The 23,766-nt window shown below is 34.8% G+C and overlaps 1 protein-coding gene across 17 annotated transcripts in view; it reads left to right on the top strand.

Annotated features, from left to right (window-relative positions):
• The window catches only part of EXOC2 (exocyst complex component 2), a 206,102-nt gene that overhangs the window by 101,218 nt on the left and 81,118 nt on the right, over window positions 1–23,766 (top strand). For all 17 annotated transcript variants that reach the window (XM_036257415.1, XM_036257413.1, XM_036257405.1 and 14 more), the window contains 4 exons: window positions 3,979–4,124; window positions 4,256–4,337; window positions 5,159–5,261; window positions 10,316–10,434. In XM_036257415.1, coding sequence (XP_036113308.1) covers window positions 3,979–4,124; window positions 4,256–4,337; window positions 5,159–5,261; window positions 10,316–10,434 — 450 coding nt within the window. The remainder of the gene's footprint in view (window positions 1–3,978; window positions 4,125–4,255; window positions 4,338–5,158; window positions 5,262–10,315; window positions 10,435–23,766) is intronic.

Below are 23,766 nucleotides of genomic sequence, written 5' to 3'. Positions count from 1 at the left end.
TTCGAGAGACTCAAGTTGTGCAGCTGGAGGAACTCAGTGATGGTGACTGTATTGAGGGAATGAGGAAAGTGTGAAGAAAAAGATTTAGATGTTTTATAGGAAGTGATACCGAAAGGAATACTGGGAGTAATCCATGACATTGAAAGTACAAAGGATAAACTTAGAAAGGAGTATGACAATGTGTCAAAGCATAGAAAAGGTGCTAGATACATATAAATTTTACGATGAAAAAAACAAGACAGGCAATCTTGATACATTTTTTAAAAAGAAAGAACCCTTGAATTTTCCATTTCTAGTGCTCTAAATAATAGTGTACAGAATAAATAGTTTTACCACTTTTTAATATTCTTACTCATTTATAACCAGCAGTAAGTTTTTAATGTTTCAACAAAATTTTTAACAGTCAAGAAAAATCATTATTTTTTTTCATTGGTTATTAACATTGTTCAGTTTCAGCTGCACTGTCATTTGTACGGTTCTGCACACCACGCAGAGTGAGGCTTGGACGGCCTCTACCACCCAGGTAGAAAGAGTACTGAGCACTGGTTTAGAGTCAGATGTTTAGTCCTTGCTCTGTAAACATTTATTGAGCCCCTATTAGTTCTATGCCACGGATATGAAGATAAAGCGAATGCTTTACTTCTCAGAGCGTATTGTCTAATGGACAATTCAGACAAGAGCTAGACTAGATTTACCCTGGACTGGAAGAAGCCCAGTAGAGGTACAGTTGTAAGAGTGAAGTGCTGAGGATTCTTAACCAAAGCAGAGTTGATGAAGATAGAGTGAGTGACACATGGGAGATGCTAAGGAGATGAGGAAGGCAGTATTTGGTCAGTGGTTGGTGTGAGAAGGAAAAGGAAAGTCAGTGATGACTTCCAGATTTCTGGCCACAACTGGAGGAAGAAGGAGCAGGTTAGTGTGCAGTGACGCAATGACTTTTCTTCCCATCTTCTCCCCTCCAGCTTTATTGAGATGTAATTGACATATAACATTGTGTACAATATGCTGACTTGCTTCACTTTTATATTGCAGTATGATTACCACCTTAACTTTAGCTAGCACCTCCATCACGTCACGTAATTCTGGTTTTGTTTTGGTTGTTTTAAACCTCATCTGAAGATATTTTTTTATTTATCTTCAGATAGAGTGGGAGGGAGAGAGAGGGGAGAGAGAGAGAGAAGCATAGATGTGAGAGAGACATATCAACTGGCTTTCTCCCGCACGACCTGACTAGGGCTGGGGATGAACTGCAACTGAAGTATGTGCCCTTGACTGGAATCGAACCCATGACTCTTTGATCCATGAGCCGACACTCTAACCGTTGAGCCAAACCGTTGAGGGCCCATTTTATTTTTAGTGGTGAGAACATTTGATATTTACTCTTAGCAACTTTCAAGTATATAGTATTAACTAGATCCCCATAACTTTCTTATCTTCTTACTGGAAGTTTGTACTTTTATCAACATCTCTTCATTTCTCCTACTCCCTGTCCCTTAGCCCCTGGTAACTACCATTCTACTCTCAGTTTCTAGTAGTTCCCTATCTTAGAGTCTTTATGTCAGTGATACCATGCAGTATCTATCTGTCTCTGTGTCTGACTTAGTTCATTTTGTATAAAGTCCTCAAAGTCCATCCATGTTGTCCCATTTTACTTATACTGAGGACAATTTAATTGTTCAGTCAGCCCAACTATAACAGTGTCAGCCACAGTGTTGTTATACCAGCATTGCTGTTTGTACTTGGGGTAAATCTGTAACTGAGATGATGACAATCACTCTCCAGTGAGCTGGTGTTGAGAAAGGACCAATTTTCAGGTCTAGACTTGCCCAGGGCTGGTAGTTGTAAGATCAGGATTTGTTCTGCAAACTACAAGACCCAAGTGATGGTTTTCGCAGCCATGTCATTCAGTTTTACAACCTGGATGTCCAAGCTTCTGCCAGCTGTCTTAAAAATGGTGTGTTTAGGTGTGAGAAGGTGGAGTGAGGATGTGGATGGATTGGTACTGAGGGGGATTGTTCTGTGATGACTAAGACTTCTGGCTTATTTGTGGTGTCCTTTGCATGTGAACAGTGCATGTTTAGTCGTTTCATTTTCTTTCAAAAATAATTTAATTTATTGAGGTAACATTGATTAGTAACTTATCTGAATTCCAAGTGTACAGATTTATACTGCAACATTGTGTGCTTCCCACCCAGTTTCATTTTCTTACTAAGTGGCTCTAGAGAATATAGACATAAAATGCATTTTGTGAGCTGCTGGTAATTTGTATTTATCTGCTTGCACAAATCTTTATTTCACTGCTCTTATTTATTTTATTACTGAATATAATTGTCTAGTTGTCAAAGACTTGTAAACGCCCAAAATTTTATTGTGAATGCCGTAAAATTCACAACAGGATAATAATTTATGGGCGGAAATTATCTATAAATTAAGATTATACTTTATAATTTCTCTGCATAAATTAAAATTCTCCATAAATACATACAGTTCTCTATAAATAAATGACAATTTGTAATTTCTGCCTATGATTTTTCTCTATAAAATGTTTCTATTTAAAAAAAAATTACAAGTGAATTTTCTACCTCTACTTGGTTTTCATACTTTTTAGAGGAGTTAAAATTGTTAGTTGATATTTTTTATTATCTTTAAAATAAGATGAGAAAAATCCAATTTTGAACTTTCATACATTTTGCTCTAAATTCTTTCATTGTATATTAAAAACGTGCCTAGGGATTTAATATCCACATCTCATACCTAAGTTATCAACCCTTTAAAAGTATTTAATATTTTTCATATATCTATTCATTTATGAAACCTCAGTTTATGAAGTTTATATTTTTATATGATTAAACAATTAATAATAATTCTTTTTGGAGAAAAAAATTTAACCCTAATCAGATTTGAAATATTCATTTAGCCACCATTATTATGTGGTTTAGTGGCAAGAAAAAAGTGTTTTTCTTATTTTATAGCAGAAATTTAGTATTCAGCGTTAAATAGAATGTGGCGAAAATAACTTTTAACAAAACAAAGTTTTTATATCAGACTTTTACAATTTCAACACAATTTAAACAATATTTAGATAAAACAATTATGTTACAAAGATGACTTTTAACAGGATCAGCCCACCCACACTGTGGAATGGAGAATATGGCATGTAAGCCACCCAGTGAGACTGAGGTAATTTTTTCATCTTGCTTAAAGTATAGTCACTAGACCAGATAATGTAGAAACTTTTTATGTGCAATGATCAAACAGCCGAAAACACTTTATCCTTTTTCTCCCCTTGTGGGTAATTAAAAATAATTCATACGTTGACGAAGTTTATTTTTGGACACAGATAAATTTTGCTTTGATAAAGCAAGTCTTTCATTACAGTGATTCATATAGTTTGAGGTCTTTTAGGTTAAAAATATATATATAATGTTCAGTTTGTATATAAAAGTATAAGAATTAGCTGATTTAAGGAATATTCATTAATGATAAAGTTTGTCATTTTAATACTTATGTAATTTTTTGTGCCTGCTACAAAAAGAGAGAATTTTATCAAGAAATAGGATTGGTTCTAAAATAATTGTTTTGAACAACTTTTCTGAAAAATATTTTTCTTGTTCTGTGTATTACCACATATATAGATATTGAATCTAGGGAATTTAGTGTACATGCATGTGCACATGTATATATATGTGTATTAGAGTGACTAAAGTAAATGTAGGTTCACATTAGAGAATTTTTGTGGGCCTGGTAGATATGCTTATTTTTAATGGGATACCATTCTTAACATAAGAAAACACTTAGAAGGCAAAATGGGAATTGTATTTTAGCAAACCATGAAGATCTCCCTTTAGAAAAAGTCTATTGAGTTTTAGTATACAGCTACAGTAGCAGTCTTACATTTTGTTTCTTTTGTCCAGTTATACATTTTCTGAATAAAATCAATTTTTACCTAAGTTTTTGTTTTTTCCCCTTTTAAAATAGGAGCAAGTAATACTGCAGACACATTGTTTCAGGAAGTATTAGGTCGAAAGGACAAGGCAGATTCCACTAGAAACGCACTCAATGTGCTCCAGCGATTTAAGTTTCTTTTCAACCTTCCTCTAAATATTGAAAGGAATATTCAAAAGGTAGAGTAATATTTATATACCTATGGTTATAGATGTCATAAATTTTAAAAATGTTAAGATGTTTTGTATCTTAACCACGTCTTTATTATTCTTTACTAACAGTCTCCAAAATATTTTTTTTTACTTTAAAGGGTGATTACGATGTGGTTATTAATGATTATGAAAAGGCCAAGTCACTTTTTGGGAAAACGGAGGTGCAAGTCTTCAAGAAATGTAAGATTTGTTTATTGCATTTAGATCTTCCTTTCCTTTTACAGGAAGAAGGTAGGATGTATCCTGCAAAGAATGTTACGTCCTTTTTTATTTTTTTTCATATGGTGCTCTTTTTAGAATGTAAAATAATTACTTTAAAAATAACTTAAAGCTTTTCTTACTTAGATGTAGTGAAAATGAGCAACCTCAGCTGTAGGTTTGGTTAGACTTAGATATTCTTTGCCACTTATTAACTGTGATGTTACAAATCTTTTTCATTGGAAATAATCAATTATAGTTATTTTATAGAGATAAAAACCTATATTTTAATCTTTCCTCTTTGGAAAGATCTATATATTTATGAATTCTAACATACATTAAAGTAAACTAAGCAACTTTTGAAATGATCTCTAATGCTAGGTACAGAAAATAAAACAATAAGAAAAGTCTAAAAATGCCCTTTATTAAAGTAAACTAAATAACTTGAAATGATCTCTTAAGCCAGGAACAGAAAATAAAACAATAAGAAAAGCTTAAAATGCCTTATGGTTATGCCTTATCAACTAGGAGAAATATCACAGGGCTTTATTAACTTTGTAAGCCTCAACTCCATAAGGACTCAGAAAACGTAATTTTATTTTTTATTGTAGTTAATTTACATTTAGTGAAATGCACAGACAAATGCACACACCCCTATAACTCACACCCCAGATAGAAACTTCCCTTGAGCCTCTTCTCGGTCAACCACTATAATACCCAAGGCAGCCATTGTTGTGCTTTGCATAATTTGCTCTTAAATTTCCATTCTGTAATCTTGTATATTTGCTCGTTTTAAAAAATAGATTATGCTGAAGTAGAAACACGGATTGAAGCTTTAAGAGAATTACTTCTGGATAAATTGCTTGAGACACCATCTACTTTACATGACCAAAAACGTTATATAAGGTAAACCTTCTGCAAGGATTTTCAAAAATCATCTATATCTGTATTATATTGGATACTTCATTTAACTCTTAAAGCTAATTTGGGGAAAATTAAGAGAATGATGAAATAATGAAAGGGAAAACACTTAGGAGTACCTAATGCAGGACACCAAAACCCTAGTATACTAATATATTTGCAAGTACTCACTCTTGAAGGGCAAGAAAATCCTGCCTGTTTGGGGAGAGGAAAATTAGCCTCATTACTTTGTCACTTCTCCCTCCTGCTCAACAAGAGCTTACCTAACCTAGTGGGATGATATGGGTGTTGCATCTTTGGGCACCCACAGGCCACAGGCAGGAGCTCCCTGTATGATTTAGAGTGTAACATTGTCACACTGTGTGGGAAATTCTTCATACCACAAGAATGGGTCATGGCTCAGCAGTAGAGAGAAAGGTTTTAGTCTTGAAAAGGAAATGGGAAACTAAAAAATAGCAGTAATACTGAAAGTGATGGAAATCACAGGGTATGATGAGAAGGCCATAGAAAGAAGCATTGTAGCATAATGGGAACTAGCTGTTCACTTTGGGTGACTTGAGTTTTCTTTTTCAGTTTATTCCTCTGTGAAATGGACATGCTAACATGGTTCATGTCTGAGGGTAGTTGTAAAACATAATCAAGACTACATCTAAGGCCCTGGCCGGTTTGGCTCAGCGGTTAGAGCGTCAGCCTGTGGTCCTGAGAGACCCGGGTTCAGTTCCCGCTAAGGGCACGTGCCTCGGTTGCAGTTTGTCCCCGGCCCTGGTCGGTTGTGCGGGTGGCAGCCACTCGATGGGTTCCTTTCACATCGATGTTTCTCTCTCTCTCTCTGTTCCTCTCCTCCCCCCCCCCCCCCTACCTGAACAAAAAATGGAAAAATGTCCTCGGGTGAGGATAAAAAAAAAAAAGAATACATCTAAGAATGTAATATAGCATCAGGAACATAATAAGTAGACAATAAATTACATGAGTGTATGTGTGGTGTGTGTATATAGATACACACACATGTATCTATATATAGTGTTTATATCAGGATTTGGAGACAAAGCATATAAATTTAAGCTATTATATCTATGATTTAAAAATATTTTCTACTGTCATATTTTTAATGTGATCTTATTCTCAGAATAAGCTTTTATTTCTCAAACTTAATACCCTCCTCTTTATTTAATGAAGTTTACTGAATAGGTAGTTATAAAATAATGGACTACATATATTCATGCATCTGGCTGTTGTTGCCATGTGACCATTGAAAATAATTCCCAGGTATGGACAAGAGGGTCTGGTCTGAAAGCTGCTGCTTGGTTGCACTTGTGGAGGGACCAGGGTCCACATTCAGACCTGTGTTCCCAGTGATGCAGGAGCACAGTAGGAGCATGAGCCATTGTCACTGTCAGGATATTTGCATTGCCCAAGAGGAAAGGAAGAGGAGGCTTTTGTCATGGAGTAGAAAACACTGAAATTGATTGCTGCCACTACCCCTTGTCTTCAGAGCACCTGGGCACCATGCTAGGTATGCTGTTTATCATTTCTAATCCTCCCAGCCTCCACATAGGGCCATTTGTATTATACCTAGTATACTAGTGAGGAGACTGAGCCTCTGGTAGTTTTTTTTTTTTAATCCTTACATAAGGATATGAATTTTATTTGTTTTATTGATTCAAGAGAGAGGAAAAAGGGGTCGGGGGAGAGGGGGAGAGGGAGAAAGGAAGAGAAACATCGATGTGAGAGGGAAACATGAATTGGTTGCCTCTCGTATACCTCTGACCGAGGATCGAACCCACAACCTAGGTATGTGCCCTGATCCAGAATCAAACCTGCAGCCTTTTGGTGTACAGGACAATACTCCAACCAACTGAGCCACCCAGCCAGGGCACCTTAGGTTTCATTGCTTGCTCAGCACACACAGCTGGTAGTAGGACTGCTGTTTGTCTGCTTTCAGAGCCTGTCTTTGCTTTTCTCTAAGCTACCTTCATAAAAAAGAATGTATTTGGGGATTTTTCTGGCTTGTAGAAATAAACTACACATTAGTTATCCAAGAACTTTTTTCCCCCACATATAAAGAAACAGAGTTGCAGGAATGTTAATCATCTTGTCCAGGATACAGTTGGTTAATGTTTTGTCTGTGTTCGCTAATTATGCTTTGTATTTATTTTTACTGTTGACATTTATTCTGTTAAATTTGCTGATAGTAATGTGTTAAATCATATTACGTGTATGATTTCTTTATGTAGTGATTATTGAATGTGTGGTTCTTATGACTGGTTAACCTACTGGATAGCAGTTAGAAGATAGTAGGTGTTAAAAAAGATTCTTTCAAATGGCCTATTTAAATGCTTTTACCTGCTGTTTTAAAGGAAAAAGAACAAGAATGTCAATAACAGTGTTAAGTAGTTCATTTATTTTTTAATCATTATTTTATTTTTGATGCTTTGGGAAGACATTAAGCAATTCTATTATTCTTTTTGAACTAAGTAATTTTTACTATTAATAAATAGGACAAAAATAACATTACAACCAGGTCAGATATGTTTTGGACTTTGGAATCTATGATGATAGGAACTGTAAGAGTACCTCATGGGGGGTAGAAACAGCTTATCATCAACAAAAATGCATCTGTATTAGTTACCTTACATAATTGAAGTTATGCATGGTATGAGTGAAAATAAGATTACTACTGTATTATCTTACTTTTCTCTATTTTATCTAATAAAAAACTTCCTGATTATTTTTACTCTCATTATGTCTTTATCTTCTTTTTTTTTTAGAAAGAAGTAAAGTTTTATATACTTCTTCCTATGTCATTGTGTTCCTATCCCTGATAATTGTTAAAAATTATATTAGAATAGGGCTAAAAACTTTACTTCTTAAATTTTAAAATATTGAGCCTATGCTCATCATCATTAACATATTTTAACTTTTTTCCTCTAATAAAGTATTTTACAAAGTGTTCTTTAATATACACAGGTTTAAAAGAAATGGCAATAATGTGTCATATTCTAAACAAATATTTTTGAAATGTAACTAGTATTTATTTTTAAGCTACTTACTAAAAGAAAAGAAGAAATTTACTGGATTAAGTCATTTAACCAAGTAAAAGCCTAGCACAGTTTGTACTTTTAAACCGAAACACTAGAATTTCTGAGAGAACATGTTTATCTTTCTTTATAAAACTTTAACATAATACCCGTTAATAAGGCAATTGAAAGAGGGTTATTATTAAATTTTGCAAGAATCTAGTCACCAAATTAAAGAAACTTAACAATTTTAAAAGTTACTAAGCAAAAAATGCGTATTGGTTTCTCTTGCTTGAGAAAGAGTCCTTTTAATGGTTCATCTGTGTGCTTATTCAGTACTTTAAAAAGTAAAAGGAAGCAGCTTTCCTGAAAGAATATTCCTATGCCTTACAACTGAAACACATCTGATGTTATATGAGGGAAAGTGTTGCAGAAGTATTGGGACACAAAACAAACCTAAGGAGAATTCCAAGGCAAAGTCTCCCTCGCAAGACAGGAAAAAGTCACATTTTTGGAGAAATGACACAACATATCATTTGTCATATTTATATTCCAGTCAATAAGAGAAGAAAGCCTTATGAGAGAGGAATAATCTGATTGGGTTTTAAAAGCTTTGAAATGAATTATTTGTGTCAAGCTAAGTGTAATTTGTTAGACTGTAGTTTTCTTCTAGGGATGCTATTACCTGATCTGTCACTTTCTCATACAAACATAGGCTACTTGTAGCCTGTAAATAGAGAGTGACAGGTAGGAGGAGAAGGGCCCGCTCTCATGCTGTGTCCAGGGCAGCCCTCTGCAGTGTGAGCCACGCTGTTTAAGGGGCCCTTTGACAGGACAAAGAAAAGCCCAGCTCTTCTCAGAACCCAGGCCGTGTCCATTAGCCTGGAGGTCGGGGTCAGGGCGGATGGTTCCTAAATGTGATGTCAGATTTCTTCTCAACATTTTATTTATTGCTAACTAACTACAAAATGTTTCCCCTCTAATTAGCTACTAATTGAGATGTCTGCGAGTAAGGAAATACCCAGTCCTAGAAACATGGGAGAGGGGCATCGGATGATTCCCTGAGTTACTAAGATTTGACTAGAGGTCACAGCTTGTAACCATTAATTAAAATTTGTCATTGAACAAAAATCTTGAACCTCAAGACAACAGGCAGCTTATGGTCTAAGAGTAATTTTTAAGACAATAAACTCAGCTTTTGGAGTTAATTTAATTTGATTTAACTTGTTATATTTATATATTTTGTGAGGGCCCAGTGCCAAATCTTGAATATTTGGCAGAAATTTTTTAACTAAAATCTATTTCAGTTGTATATCTGGGTTTAGATATTTTAAGGTACAGAGAAAACTGTAAATATTTTAAGAACTTCACTAAATCTATGAAAAATGCCCATCTATGCTATATTCTAGAGAAGTATTTTCCCAGTCATGGATTAGGGTTTAGACTTCAGAGGTAGGTGCTTGTTGTCATCAAATCTCTTCATGTAATAAAATGGCTTGAAGTTTCAGTTGACCCTTGGTAGACTGTCTAGAAAACTGTGACACTGTGGCATCTAGTGGCCATGCTTCAGACCAGAGAGAAATAAAAACCACCTGAAATCGAAAAAATATTCACCGGGTGTCCTCTGTTGGCTCCCACCTGTGTTTTATATGATGACAGAACTAAATATAAACATTCTGTGAAGTAAATGTAAATACTACACATAAGGTAAGTTCTCACTAAGTATATTGGATTAAAGTAGCTTGTCTTTGTCTTCTTTGTTATCTTTTTATAAAGTCCTAGTTTTATAAAATACAGCTCTATTCTTGTTTGTTAACAAAACTTTATGAAAAGAAATTTGAATCTATTTCATTTAGAAATAAATATTAGAAACTAATTCTGATAACTGCTTTACTAATTGATAAAAGTTTAGGTTTTCTTTTAAAAAAGTGATGATTTTGAAATATGCTAGCTTTCCTTTCATCCTTATTTATGGCTGTGTAGAGGAAGCCTGCTTAGTCTGCCTTGGCCTTGCTCTTTCAGGTACCTGTCTGACCTTCATGCGCCGGGTGACCCTGCTTGGCAGTGTATTGGAGCCCAACACAGATGGATCCTTCAGCTCATGCACAGCTGCAAGGAGGGCTACATCCAAGATCTGAAAGGCAGGTCCTCTCTCTTCCAGGGCATCATTGCTTCATGTTGTCACTTCAACACAGTTTGGGAACACTTAATGGTTAAAGGAATGATTAATTATTTTTCTTGATATCTGTATCTGTGGGTTTTTTGGGGTTTTTTTTGCCCCTGGTTAGCATTATACCTGAGTAACAGAACAGAAAATTCTTTAAATATGCCTATTGTTATGGTTAACTGGCAATAACTGACAGAGATTGGTTTAGGGGACAAACTTATGTGAGAAGCAACATGCTGTTAGAAATTATATTATTCCTTGATGAATGTTAATAGTCAGTTGTTAATTTTTCATATGTATGTTGAGTCCTGCTATGTACCAGGCTCTATGTTCAGTGCAGATAGATAGTGGTGAATAAAACAGACATGGTTCCTGCCCATGTAGAATTAGATACATAACTAACCAAATACAAAGGTTTGCCAAGTGATATAAAGAAAAATAATGGTATTTGAGGGAGAACTGCAAAGAATGCTTTAGATAGCTGGCTTGGGAAGGGGCCTTGGGGAAGGCTCCATGTTAGCTAAGAGCTGGAAGGATGTGAAGCAGCCTGCTGGGCCCACTGCAGTCTGAAAAGAGGACCAGCCTTTGCAGAGACCTCGAGGTAAGTTTGAAGGAAGAAGTCACACCTGCATTCACAAACATTGAATATTCTGAAGGGTCTGTGCAAGCCATTTTGGGGGGCTAAGGATGCAGTGGTCAGTACGGCAAACAAGAGCCTGGCTCACACAAAGCTTCCAAATAGCAGGAGAGAGGGACAGGGAAAGTGACCAGTAGAATACAGCGTGCTCCTTTCTAAGCCTGGGAAGTTTCAGCTGCCGTAGTAGCACTTAGAAACAGCAGTTGATCCAGACTTTTGAGGTCACAGACGTGATATTCCAAGATCTGAAGAAAATGCTACGTGTTTTGAGATCTGTGTGGTATCTGTATTGGCCAGTTGAAATAGAAGTGGGGAAGAAGAAAGAGATAAAAACCATTTCAGGATGAGAAAGTAAGAGAAGGCTACTGAATTCTGTGTGGCCAGAGCTTAGAGCATGATCAGAGTGGCTAAAGATACACTTTGTTCACTGCTTCAAGGGATTTGGACTTTTTTCAGAAGGGGTTGTGGGAGCATTTAAGGATTCGAAGCAAGGGGAACACCCAGTGAGATTTATTTTTTAAAAGACGACTGTCTTTCTATGTGGTGAATGGATGAGGGGGTGTAAGCCCAGAGCAGGAAGATGGTTAGGAGGCTGCTGTTCAGGCATCAGTCCTAGCCTGCAGGTGGTGGTATGGAGAGGGCTGGATCTGAGAGCTGTTCAGAAACTGGAATCTGACCTCGGCGGCTAGTTAGGATGATGGCACCATTTAGTTAGGGCACCTGGAGGAGAAAAATGATATTTTCCCCCTTTTGTTTGGACATGCAAGTGGAGATAGTCAGTAGGAGTTGAATTTAAAGAGGGAGATATTTGAATATGAACTGTATATAGATGGTTCCTGGGAGCTGATGCTTTCACCCAAAAAATAAAAATAAAAGGAGCAAACTTAAGACAGAATCCTGAGGAGAGATATTGACTGGACTGGTAGAAGAGAAACCTGCAAAAGAGAAGAAGAAGGGGTATTCATAGGCTAGGAGGGTATAGTATCGCCAAAGCAAAGAGGAACGAGTGATCAGCAAGGGTTTCAAAAGAAGAATAAGATAAAGAGGTGTCCTTTAGATTTAGCAGAGGCTGGTGTTGACCTTGGCAAATGCGGTGGCAGTGGCCTGAGATGCCAAATAGATTATATAAAAGAAGGCATAGTGATACCTAATATGGTTTCCAGGAGTAAGTGGTGTAACATGAGAATAGTCCTGGCACAGAATATTTATTTATAGCAGTTTTGTCATGAATTAGAGCACTTTCCAACTATGATGCTGTTCTTTTCTAGTCTTGATTCTTAGGAAAACCCAAGTATCTCTTTTTTTTTTATGCCAAATCAAAATTCCTATTAATGTAATTAATTATGTTGTAGTTTTAGCAAGTGAAAATAATATCAAATGATAGTATTTGAAGGTACTTAGAGGGCCTTATGTATTTGTTTATTGACTCTACTATGTTAGGCAGGCCTCTAAACCTTGACTATTCATCAGATTTCCCTTCATGTTTTTAAAAAATATCAATTCCTGTCCTCCACTCCATTCCTACCAATTATAGTAGAGCCTCTAGCAGTGGAATTTAGATATCAGTATTTTTTAAAGCTTCCAGATGATCCAGGTACAGCAAGGATTGATAATCAGTGTACCAGATGCTATGCAAGGAACTGGAAATACAGTAATGAGCAAGACTGACATGACCTCTGACCTCTTGGACCTTGTAGGCTAGTGGAAGAGATATTTTTTTAAAAAAAATCATGTACGTATTTATTACATAGATATAACTTTGAAAAATGTTACGAAGCCCTGGCCGGTTTGGCTCAGCTGTTAAGAGTGTCGGTCCATGGACCAGAGAGTCCCAGGGTCGGCTCCCGCTAAGGGCATGTACCTCTGTTGCAGTTTGTCCCCAGCCCCGCTTAGGGTCGTGTGGGTGGCAGCCACTTGATATGTCTCTCTCACATCGATGTTTCTCTCTTTAAAAAAAGAGAAAAAAAAAGAAAGTATGAAGTGGGGAGTACAGAATTCTCCTGCAGTGCCGTAAGGAGGAGATCCAAGGAAGTTTTCTCAAGGAGGTGATATTTCCATTGAACCCAAATGACGAATATCAGTTATCCAGATGAAGAGGCATGAGAAGTAGTATAGATACCTAGTAGGTTTTCAAACATTGTCACTTCATTCCCCACTTCACTAAATAGTGATGATGTTCTTCAGATAAAAAACAAGATGCATGGTCTGATCAAGGATTTTCCTTCTTGTGCCTAGAAAAAACTATCTGATGATAATCTGGTTATGAAAATATTTTAATTTCTGGGATGTGTGTATATTATGAGGGCAATGTAGAAACTATTTCAGATTGGAAATCTCATATATCTTATAGTCATATCCATATCTGAAATATCCGATAACCAATATTACACTGCTAGAGGTCTGAATTTTTCTTGAAGATAAATGGAGAGATACTTTTACTGATGGATTCCTTCCATCATCTTGATGTTATGTTTTACTGTATGCATTCATTCAGATCTGCTTAAAATCAGTATTTCTGGGGAAAAAAAAAAATGACAATGGCCTATGTGTAACTGGAGCCCTACTTTTTAAATTCATTCTGACCAAGCTTATTGCAAAACTTGCTCATCACTTGTGAGATAATTAAACTAGTGTACATCAAATGGATCCATTTGTTAGTGACAAGCTTTACCTGAAGTTATTTTCATAAGTTGGTCTTTTGATTAGGAAGTAAAAAGTAATAATCATCCCTTTGAACTTACTCAACAAGTTTCAGGACAAGACAGTGTAAATTTCCTAAATTTATTAGTCAGATGTTTATAGGTTATATTTTAATTTTCCTTGACATTCCAGAGAACATGTTGCCTGTGCCCTCTTTTGTTGTCAGCAGACATTATCAATATAAACAACATGGGTAACCCTAAGATATGGGAGCATTTTAATTGGAATATTGGTGTGCTCTTTTGAGTTCACATCAGAAGGGGTTTTTATTATTTGATTTTGGAGAATTCCAAACATACTTAAAAGCAGAAAGGGTAATATAATAACCTCCCATGTTTCAACAGTTATCAACTCATAGCCAATCTTACCTATACCCTCATTTGTTGTTACCCCTCTCCCTCACCCTGAATTATTTTTGAAGCAAGTCATAGCATTTCATCCATAATTATTTCAGCAGTAATTTTTAAAGATAAAGACATTTTTGAAAAACTGTAACCAAAACATCATTATCATTACTTAAAATATTATCAATGATTTATTTCTTTATATTATCAAATATTCAATTAATTTTCAAATTCAGAAGCAGGTAATATCTTCAGGATCTAAGTATATTAATACCATGGTTTTTTAACTTATATTCAGTGCAAAGGCAACTGATATAAAATCTGGCATAAATATGGACAAGAACATCTTTCCTAGAATGGAAAAATCAGCCTTCTGTAAGACATGGTCCACTTTGGCCACTTTACAGTTAGATCTTTTTCTAGTTGTTGTCATTAATGCATATGTGTGTCATTGGTTACATTTTAGCTATTTAATATACAGTTATCTACATTTGTATAGGTAATATAATTATATAGTATAGGTATATGTATGTATAGGTATATATGCAAATATAAAATATTCATCTTAATTATAAGTTTGCTGGGAATAAGCACAATTTTTCTTTTATATAATCTATTACCAGTTGTTCTTGATGGACTCTTAATTGCTATTTATGAGTGTCCTAATTATGTATAATATAAGTGTAAGATAATATTGGGGGGAAGCTCCTAAATATCATTTGGACTTTCTATTGGACATCCTTTCATAATTATGACCCTTTAGATGTGAAAGAAACCTGGGAAATTGTCTGTTCCCAACAGATGTTCAGTAGGTGACTTTACATCTATTTTGCATTTGAGGAAGGTATCTCAGAGAAGCCAGGTAACAACCCAACTTCTTTATGTCCTGAAAAGTGGCAAAAGTAGTGAGTGGTTCAGATTTCTCCCCATCCCACCAGAGTGCATTCCCTCTGATCAGTGAAGTAGGAGAGCAAGTTCCACCAGACCTCTTTGTTTTCTATTAATGGAGCAAATGTTTCCATCAGATAGCATTTCTGATGGTGAACATGATATGATGACCTTGCCTGCATCTCATCTACCACTTTGTTATGAAGCTTCATTGTTTTGTTTTTGTTTTTGTTTTTGTTTCTTTATTGATTTGAGAGGGAGAGAGGAAGGGAGAGGGAGAGAGAGACAGAAACATTGATGAGAGAGAACACCGATTGGCCGCCTCCTGCATGCCCTCCACTGGGGATTTGGCCCACAACATGAGCATGTGCCCTGACCGGGAATGGAACCAGCGACCTCTTGCTGCATGGGTTGATGATGCTCAGCCACTGAGCCACACTGGCCAGGCTAAAGCTTCATTGTTTTTTTTCAGGTATTCTCAGGAATCTATTTTCTAAATCTAAAGAAGGAGTTGTAAGTCCTTGTATTATAATCTGTGCTTGGACTTTTAACACTGAAGAAGAGAAATAGTTGTAATTTTTTAGGTAAATCCACAGGCAGAACAATGGTTAAGAACTGAGACAGTCTTATTAAATAAAATACAAATTAAAATAGGTAGACTATAAATATTTCAGACAGGAAAAGGTTTCTTTGTGTTGTTGTTTATTTAAGTAAAGCTGATCTTTAAGCATACATTTAATTAACATACAGATTTTTTTGAGACTTAAAATCTTTACTTGATGGTTTGTAGGGGAACCGTTATTTATATGTAATCCTGTTGTCTTCAGAGAAAATTTTATGAGCAAAAAACGGTAATGGATTTTCAGAGACATCAGTCCTACATAAAAAACCTTTTCTAGGGAAGATTCTTTTGTATATGAAGCATTTGTCAGCAGAGGGAAGTCATAAGGTTGATATTCTTATGAACACTGTACTAGATCTTTTTCTGGATTTCAATTTTTATAGTAATAACATAACTGAACTAAGATGATGATACTGTCTCTATTAAAAACACTGGTGCACAAGAACAGGAGATTACCATTGCACCTTCAACTCACTTGGCCACTTATCCCCAAGTGTTCTCACTCCTCCTCCGTGGCCTACCTCTCTGTAGCCTAGATGTGATCTTTTGGTTTCCCTAAGGGGAGACAAAGAGAGGAAATAAAGATTAACATTTTAAACACTCATCTTGAAAACTTAAATACTAATGAAGAGTGATTTTTTTCCCAGCCTGAACCAGTTAACCATTTGTTTCTGTTCCCCCATGTTCAGACTAGCCCTGTGTCCTGAATTGTTACACATGGAAAACTTTTACCACCTTATAAGAAGTGTCATTTGTCCCCTCGATTCCTGTGAAATAGATCCAAAATTAGACTTAGTCTTCAAGTTTCTTGCCAGGAAAAGCCTTTGGTTAACCCCCTACTGACATTCCCAAACAGGACTTTTAAAGGTAGACTTCAAAGGTGTTTTTTTCTTTGTTCTGAAAATGAATTTAACTCTTATAATATATGTTGGCTGTGTGTAATGATTCAAGGGGAAATGTTTCAGCCTGCTCACAGATATGTACTTAATTAGGATACATTAGGATGGGGCACATTGGTGGATGTTAGAATAGGAGCAATAATTTAACCATGCAAGACATTCTTTGAAGTAGTTGCACAACAGAAGGAAATACATTTATATGTGGCACAGGTTTTCTTTGAAAACTTAGATATGATAGATCACACCTGAAAGATTTATTCTAAATTATCCCAGTATGGATTTATTGTAGAAGAAAAATAATGAGAATATTTTAGAGGCCGGGCTAAATACCTACTCTTCTAATTATTTCAAAAATTGAGTAGGTTATTAGATTAACCACTTGCTGAAATAAAAATGTTTGTTTACCCAAAGACCTAAAGATATTAAAAAACTATATGTATTTTCAACTCTAAAGCTCATAAATACATACATAAATTATATTTTACAATTTATGTATAATTTTGTGAATTTACATAGTATAACCACACTGTAGTTTTTCTTAATATTTCTTGACCTTTATGTATATAACTTACAGTTCGCTTTTAATAAGTGAGGTATTAATAAATGTAATTGTAGTATTTCCATAATGCAGGGTTAGGTAGACTTACTGTCCACCAGATTAAATTTCAGCCTCTGTCAGAAAGCCGGCAGCAGATGCGTCGAATTTTCTATGGGACTATAAAAATATTTCCTTGGTTAAAAAGACAGTAAAACAGTGTCATGCACATATTAAATTCTAATAAAATTATAATTTTTATTTTCAAGTTGTTACAATGAGGTTGTACATTAGAAAGGATTTTTAATGAAGTTTATTTTCTGGAGATTTAAAAATAGTTCCTCTCCTGAATGTTTATCATAACCATATGAATGCAGAATAACAGAAGTTGATTTTAAAAGAACACCGGAAAGGCACACCTGCAGCAAGAACCAACAGGAGACATTAATTTGATTTTTACCTTTTCCCTGCAACTAAATCTATTCCAGTGTAGATTCCACAACCCCAGCTTTATATACACACTTGTTCTTTTGCATGTTGTAACTACAGAGTATTTTTTAAATTGACTTTAGAAGATGAAATGCTTTTTAATTTTCTAGTGGGATTTTATTTATTTGCTTTAAGATTGATAAGTTATGAGGTATATATAGAAGACAGTAGATGTAGGAGAGAAAAGAAGAAAAGTAGCAGTTTATGATGGCAGTGAAAAACCTCTTTCCAGCATAGTGGTGGTCTGATTATCCTTTTGTCTTTTCTTCAGAAAGAGGAAAGAAAACTAGGTGATACTCAGTGTGCCATGAATGAGATTTACGATTACAGTCAAACCTCAGTTCTCAAATGTCTCCCATCTCGAACAGTTACCAGTTCTTGACCAAGCTGTTCATGGAAATAATGTCTGGGTTGTTGAAACAAACTTTGGTTCTCAACCTCACAACCCTTTCATGCTAAGACATCAGCATGACAAAAAGCATCTCTCAGGCCACAAACAAAGGGGCAGTTTACTGGTGCTAAACCTTGCTTGTTAAAATCTCAGGAAATTGTGCTGTGAATATTTGTGTGTGTTTTTTGGGGGTTTTATTTTTTTGCTTTCTTGCTGGTGCAATTTTAAAACGTAGAGAGGCCATCAAGAATGCTAATGTGAAAGAAGGGATGATCACAGGCAACTGAAGAGGTAGGAAAACTGTTGTTGTTATGGATAAATGAAAAGCAGTTAGCCAGCGACAGCATTTTGGAGGCCATGATAGTGAAAAAGCTAAGCTGCTGTATGCTGACCTCATACAGCTGCTGTGTCCTGAAAGACACCCCTGGAAGGAGTGCTGAAGGTGGTTCGATAAATCCAAGAAAAGAAGTGTTTGTTTATAGATTAAACAGTACATTAGACATGTACTGTATATAATAAAGGTTAAAACGGAATCATTGGGGGATCTGAAATGGATTAATTCAGTTTACATTATTTCTAAAGGGAAAAAATGATTTAGTTTTTGAACAAATTGCTTCTTGAACAGCCTTCCGGAATGAATTAATTTGGAGAATTAAGGTTCCACTGTAATTGTTTACCATTAGAATATCTGATGCATACGATTAGAAGTTGTCACTGTTGTTTATAAATAGTAAAATTTATATAAGCAGTTTTAAGTATCTAAATGCAGATCAGCAAGGATGTACATAATGATTATAGATTTTTTTAAAAATTTAATTAGGAAAGACAGTTTTAGCTTCCAAATTAAAATTGACTAGTAATTAATGCCAGTTATTTAATCAGTTTTTTTTTTTTAAGGCAGTAACCTAAGAGTTGAGAATTTGATTTACTTTTTGAATACGATAGGTTCATTTGTAGATCCTATATAGTAAAATAACAGCTGTTGAATATCATAGAAAAGAGTTGGATTAAGTTCTCTTTGCTTGTTTTTTCTATTTTATACTAAATTCTATTCACTTAACAATGAGTGATCTATCTTTATTAAATCAGACAGACCAACAGGCTTATGTCAAAAAGACTTTTCAATTTGTTATCCTGGCAGCTGGTTCTTTTCTGCTGTCTTGGCTTACTGTGTATCTGGAGGAAGATTTCTTGTTGCCGGGAACCACTTTGGTGTTTAAACCACCTCCCCTGTCCTTAAGCGGAAAAAAAAATCGGCAATTAATGTCATGCACACATTGCATGCTAGCATTAACTGGTAATTTAAAATATTCATTTGTACAAATATTTTAATTCTGTATTCTATCATTTTGGTAATTATTCTATTATATATTTTTAGCATGTTTTCTCTGCTTAAATCTATATATGTAATTGCAAGAAAAGCATAGTACTATAATTAAAACATAAGTAATTTTCTTTTGTTTATTCATCCATCCGACTCATATGGTTCTTGCTTAGATAGACAATGTTAGCGAATAAATGCTTCTTTAAAATTTACACCTGTAGTTTTGCTTTTAAAATAGTTTTTCTTTTTTCAACTATTGTTGTGAATGATGTTATATCAGAACTATTGCCTGTGACCTGGTAAGGACAATTCTGACACCCTAAAAAATGAAGTAAGGTATGTTAAATATGTCTCCTATTGTTTAATTTGTCTAAATGATACCCTTTAAATTGAGGAAATGCTCCTCTAGGAACTTTAAATATATATAGAAGTATAAGATCAAAAAGGACATTTTTATCTGTTGACACAGGTCTAATTCATGAGGAATTTGTAATTCTGCCTTGATACACCGGCCCCTGCCCCCCAGCTTTGGCATTGAAATTCTTCTGTGTGTTGTGCTTGAAAGGAATCCCATCCTGCCTGTGTCTGTGGAGGCTCCTGGCCCTGAGTGTTTGGTCAACAAGCAACAGTGGGTGGTCGTGCTGCACATGGGACAAGGGCCTGCTGTGCTCAGGAAAATGTGTTCAAAGGTGTTTAAGGGCAGTAAGGAAGTCAGCTGCCCTTCTGAGAGTCAGGGCTGTAGATCATTGTTCCCTACACTATTGCAGACTGTGAGAAAACTTGCAAGAAGCACGAAGGATAAGAAAATATAATGAATTTATTCACCTGGCTCTACATTTGCAGGCTTCCCTGAAGAAAGGTCTCTTCTGCCCTTTATAGGGTCTGTTAAAACAAATATTGACTGCTTTTCATTTAAAATAGGGAAAACCTGTACATCTTGAGTTGAAAGGATTTGACTGATACATGATAAGATTTCCGGGAAGTCTAATGGAATACTAGGTATGATAAGCATTTTCTATAAAGTCTTCTTAAAATAATTATCATTTTTTGGTAATAATCAGCGTTTTAATGTAAACCCATACATTTCTGAGCTTTGCAGAAGATCTTCTCAGATATATAGATCAGCATAAAGCTGAAGACTTTTTATCTAGTAGAAATCTCACAGTTGTGGGGAAAAAAAAGACATGTTTCAGATTTGTTAATAGCAGATTGTAAAAGATTGATAGTTTTTTTTTTAAAAGAAAATAAAGCAGTTTAAACTTATTTCTACACTGCAGCTTTTATTCTTTTAATGAAGTTACTATGATTGTTTTATTAGCATTGTGAAGAAAATAATTTCTGCAACTTCTGAAAAATTTTTCTCATGTTAAACCAAAATATAGTATATCTAAAAATAATTTTTGAAATTTTGTGTTTGTTTTTAATCCTTTAAATTATTCCTGTATATTCACAATTAGAAAAAGAGCTCCTTTTGAAATTGCTGATAGCATGTCATAGAAGATTTATTAAACTGGAAAATCAAAATATTGACTCTTGATTGTCAGTACCTAAGCTTAGTTTTTTAAAAAAATTGTTAAGTGTTTAAAAGAGTTTTTCTTCCAAGATGCTTCTTTCAAGCATCTGTATATAAGATACTTGTTTTTTCTTTGGAATATTGGTAAAATTGTAACTCAAACACTAGTTTTTGGAATTTAGAAGATAGAACTACACCCAAAGAACATTCAGTTCTAGAATATTTTTTGTATTATTTTTCTACAAATACTATAGTGATGATTTTCATGCTGTTGGATGTGCTCCTACATGTGCAGTTTTGTCTCTAGAGTAGTCTTTACCCTAGAGCTATTCCTCGCAGATCATTTTGACAGGTTATATCCAAGTAATTTGGGTCTTGAAACACTTATTTATCTGAGTATATTTATTGGTTACTCTCCTTCGTGTCTTTAAGCTTTCTAAGCTGTAAGATTCACGATAAAAATTATAAAATTCTGATGAAGTTTTCTCTGTTACTTTTTTAATTGCCTTTAATATTTTCTTGATGTGCTTTTCTTTTTATAATTTAGATGACACCACTAATCAGTTCTAAATTGTAGCAGTAGTGAGCAGAATAAGCATTTTTTCCATTTTGTTCTCAGTGATGATTTAAGTTTCAGATTTCAACTTCATATAATAGAGTCAGAATTTTATAGCTAAAAAGACTTTTTAAATTGCAGTTTCAAACCCTAACTTTTACAGGTGATAAAGCATATTATGATTCCTTAAGCTAGCTGCAAAACCCCATACCAGTTGCATAGCCATGAGAATCTTAGGTAGAATTATACCCTGCCCCAGTTTCAGATATAGGGAACAATTGTTAGTATTAGCATAAATGAAGGCAGAAAGGTTGTAGTCCTATTTGGTAAAAGGCTTTTAAAAAATTTCGACGTAGGAAAAAAGCATAGGAACAGTTCATTTCCAGAGAAATTTGCTGTCAAGATAAAAGATGACTTCTCGTAATTCATATTAATGCACTATTAAGTTTGCAAAAGACAAAGTCAAATACAGTTTTAGAAATACTTTAGTCTCTATCACCTTCAAAATGTCCCATTACGAGCTAACATTCTAATGTAAAAACTGAGGTGGGTGTTATACAGTTGAACACTGTCCTCAGATGGATATCAAGGGGCAGATAATTTAGGTTTTCAAGAAAATATACTAAGTAATATTGTTTTCAGTTGCATATGATCTGCACATAAATCAGAGCATGATATTGTGAAACTTAATAATTCTAATTTGTAACCATATGGTTTGTATTTGTGTGTGTATGTGTGTGTACATACACATACACACACATTTCTCTTAAACACATCAGGAGCTATTGCTCACATTGTGAGGTTAAACAGTCAAAAGAAAATAAATTAATTTCTCGTAAGATATTTTAAACCTTTTGCAGATTTTGTTACAGACATTGTTTTTCTTTTTCATCTTTTTTTGGTTCTTTTTAGTAATACTTTGTTATCATGAAAACCACTTCATATTTGTAATTCTTTTCTGGGGTAGAAATTTAAAAGGAATCTTAGAATCCTCAGGTTTTTGTTTTTAATATATTCTTGATAGTATATAATTTCTGACAACTGAAATTTAAAATGTTTTCATTTATTTTCTCTTCAAATGATAATCCTATTATAAGTTTCCTGTAAAATAACTCGTTGTAAGACTTTTTTTTTTTTAAACAGAAAAATGGTGCAAAATGGTAGGGAGAAAAACACATTTCTGGGTTAATGCCCACTGTTCAGTTTGCTGGGCTCGTGCATTTGTGTGCAGTGCTGAAGCGCTATCTTCTGGTCACTCAGCGGAAATACGTCTCGCAGATGTGTTCCAGATGGTGGATAGTCCCAAGGGTGGATTACTGTTCTAGCTTCCTGTTGCTGTGACATACTTGCTCGTAATTCGACATTACCAATTAAGAAATTAGTTCATGTTAAACTTTCTTTTCCTAATATAGAAAATTATGGTATAATTTCTCATAGAAGAAAAGCACATTCTTAATACAGAGAAAGATAAGTCAATCTTGAACAGTTTCAGAATTTGAGTTACTTTAATTAAGCTACATAAATACCTTATAATCTTAAATCATTTAAATTAAAGTTGTAAGCACATCAGTTATATAGAAAAACTTTTTCTGAGGATTTACTCAAACAGTGATAATTGTGTTTTCTGTAAGAATGGTATATATAGTGTACTTTTAGGAAACTAGGAAGCTTTTTTTCCTTGTTAGTAAAAAATGTAAAGTCCTGAAACCTTCAAGAGTAACATGTAACATTATAAAATAAAGCACTCTCTTCTTACACCTTTTTATATACATTTTATGTAAATTAAAATATATAAATGTTTAATGTAATACTAAGTTCAAGTGCCTTTATACTTTTAAGGTGTTTCAGAATATTGATATTTTGATATTAACTTCCTGAATTCTATATAGACTATATATAGTGGTGCCAACTATAGGACTTCTTTTTTAATGTAGAAAAAGTCAATTATAAAAAGTATTATATTTTTTCCCAATCATTTTTTTTTTTTTATCCTCACCCGAGGACATTTTTTCTATTTTTTGTTCAGATAGAGTGTGGGAGGGTGAGAGAGAGAGAGAGAGAAACATCGACGTGAAAGGGACACGTCGAGTGGTTGCCACCCACACGACCCAACCAGGGCCGGGGACAAACTACAACCGAGGTATATGCCCTTAGCGGGAACCGAACCTGGGTCTCTCAGGACCGCAGGCCGACGCTCTAACCACTGAGCCAAACCGGCCAGGGCTTAATCATTTTTATTTAATTTTTTATTAATTAATAAATTTATTTTTGTTACAGATGTTTCTCATTTTTTCCCCACTGATTCCCCCTTCCCTCTCCCCACCCGGTCCCCAGATTTGTTGTCCATGTTCATTGTTCATGCATACATGCAAATAAGTTCTGTGGTTTATCTCTCCCCCATCACCCAC

This window comes from Molossus molossus, unplaced genomic scaffold (genome assembly GCF_014108415.1).
Source record: "Molossus molossus isolate mMolMol1 unplaced genomic scaffold, mMolMol1.p scaffold_m16_p_12, whole genome shotgun sequence".
Taxonomy (NCBI): domain Eukaryota; kingdom Metazoa; phylum Chordata; class Mammalia; order Chiroptera; family Molossidae; genus Molossus; species Molossus molossus.
This window is presented reverse-complemented; position numbering and strand designations above follow the sequence as displayed.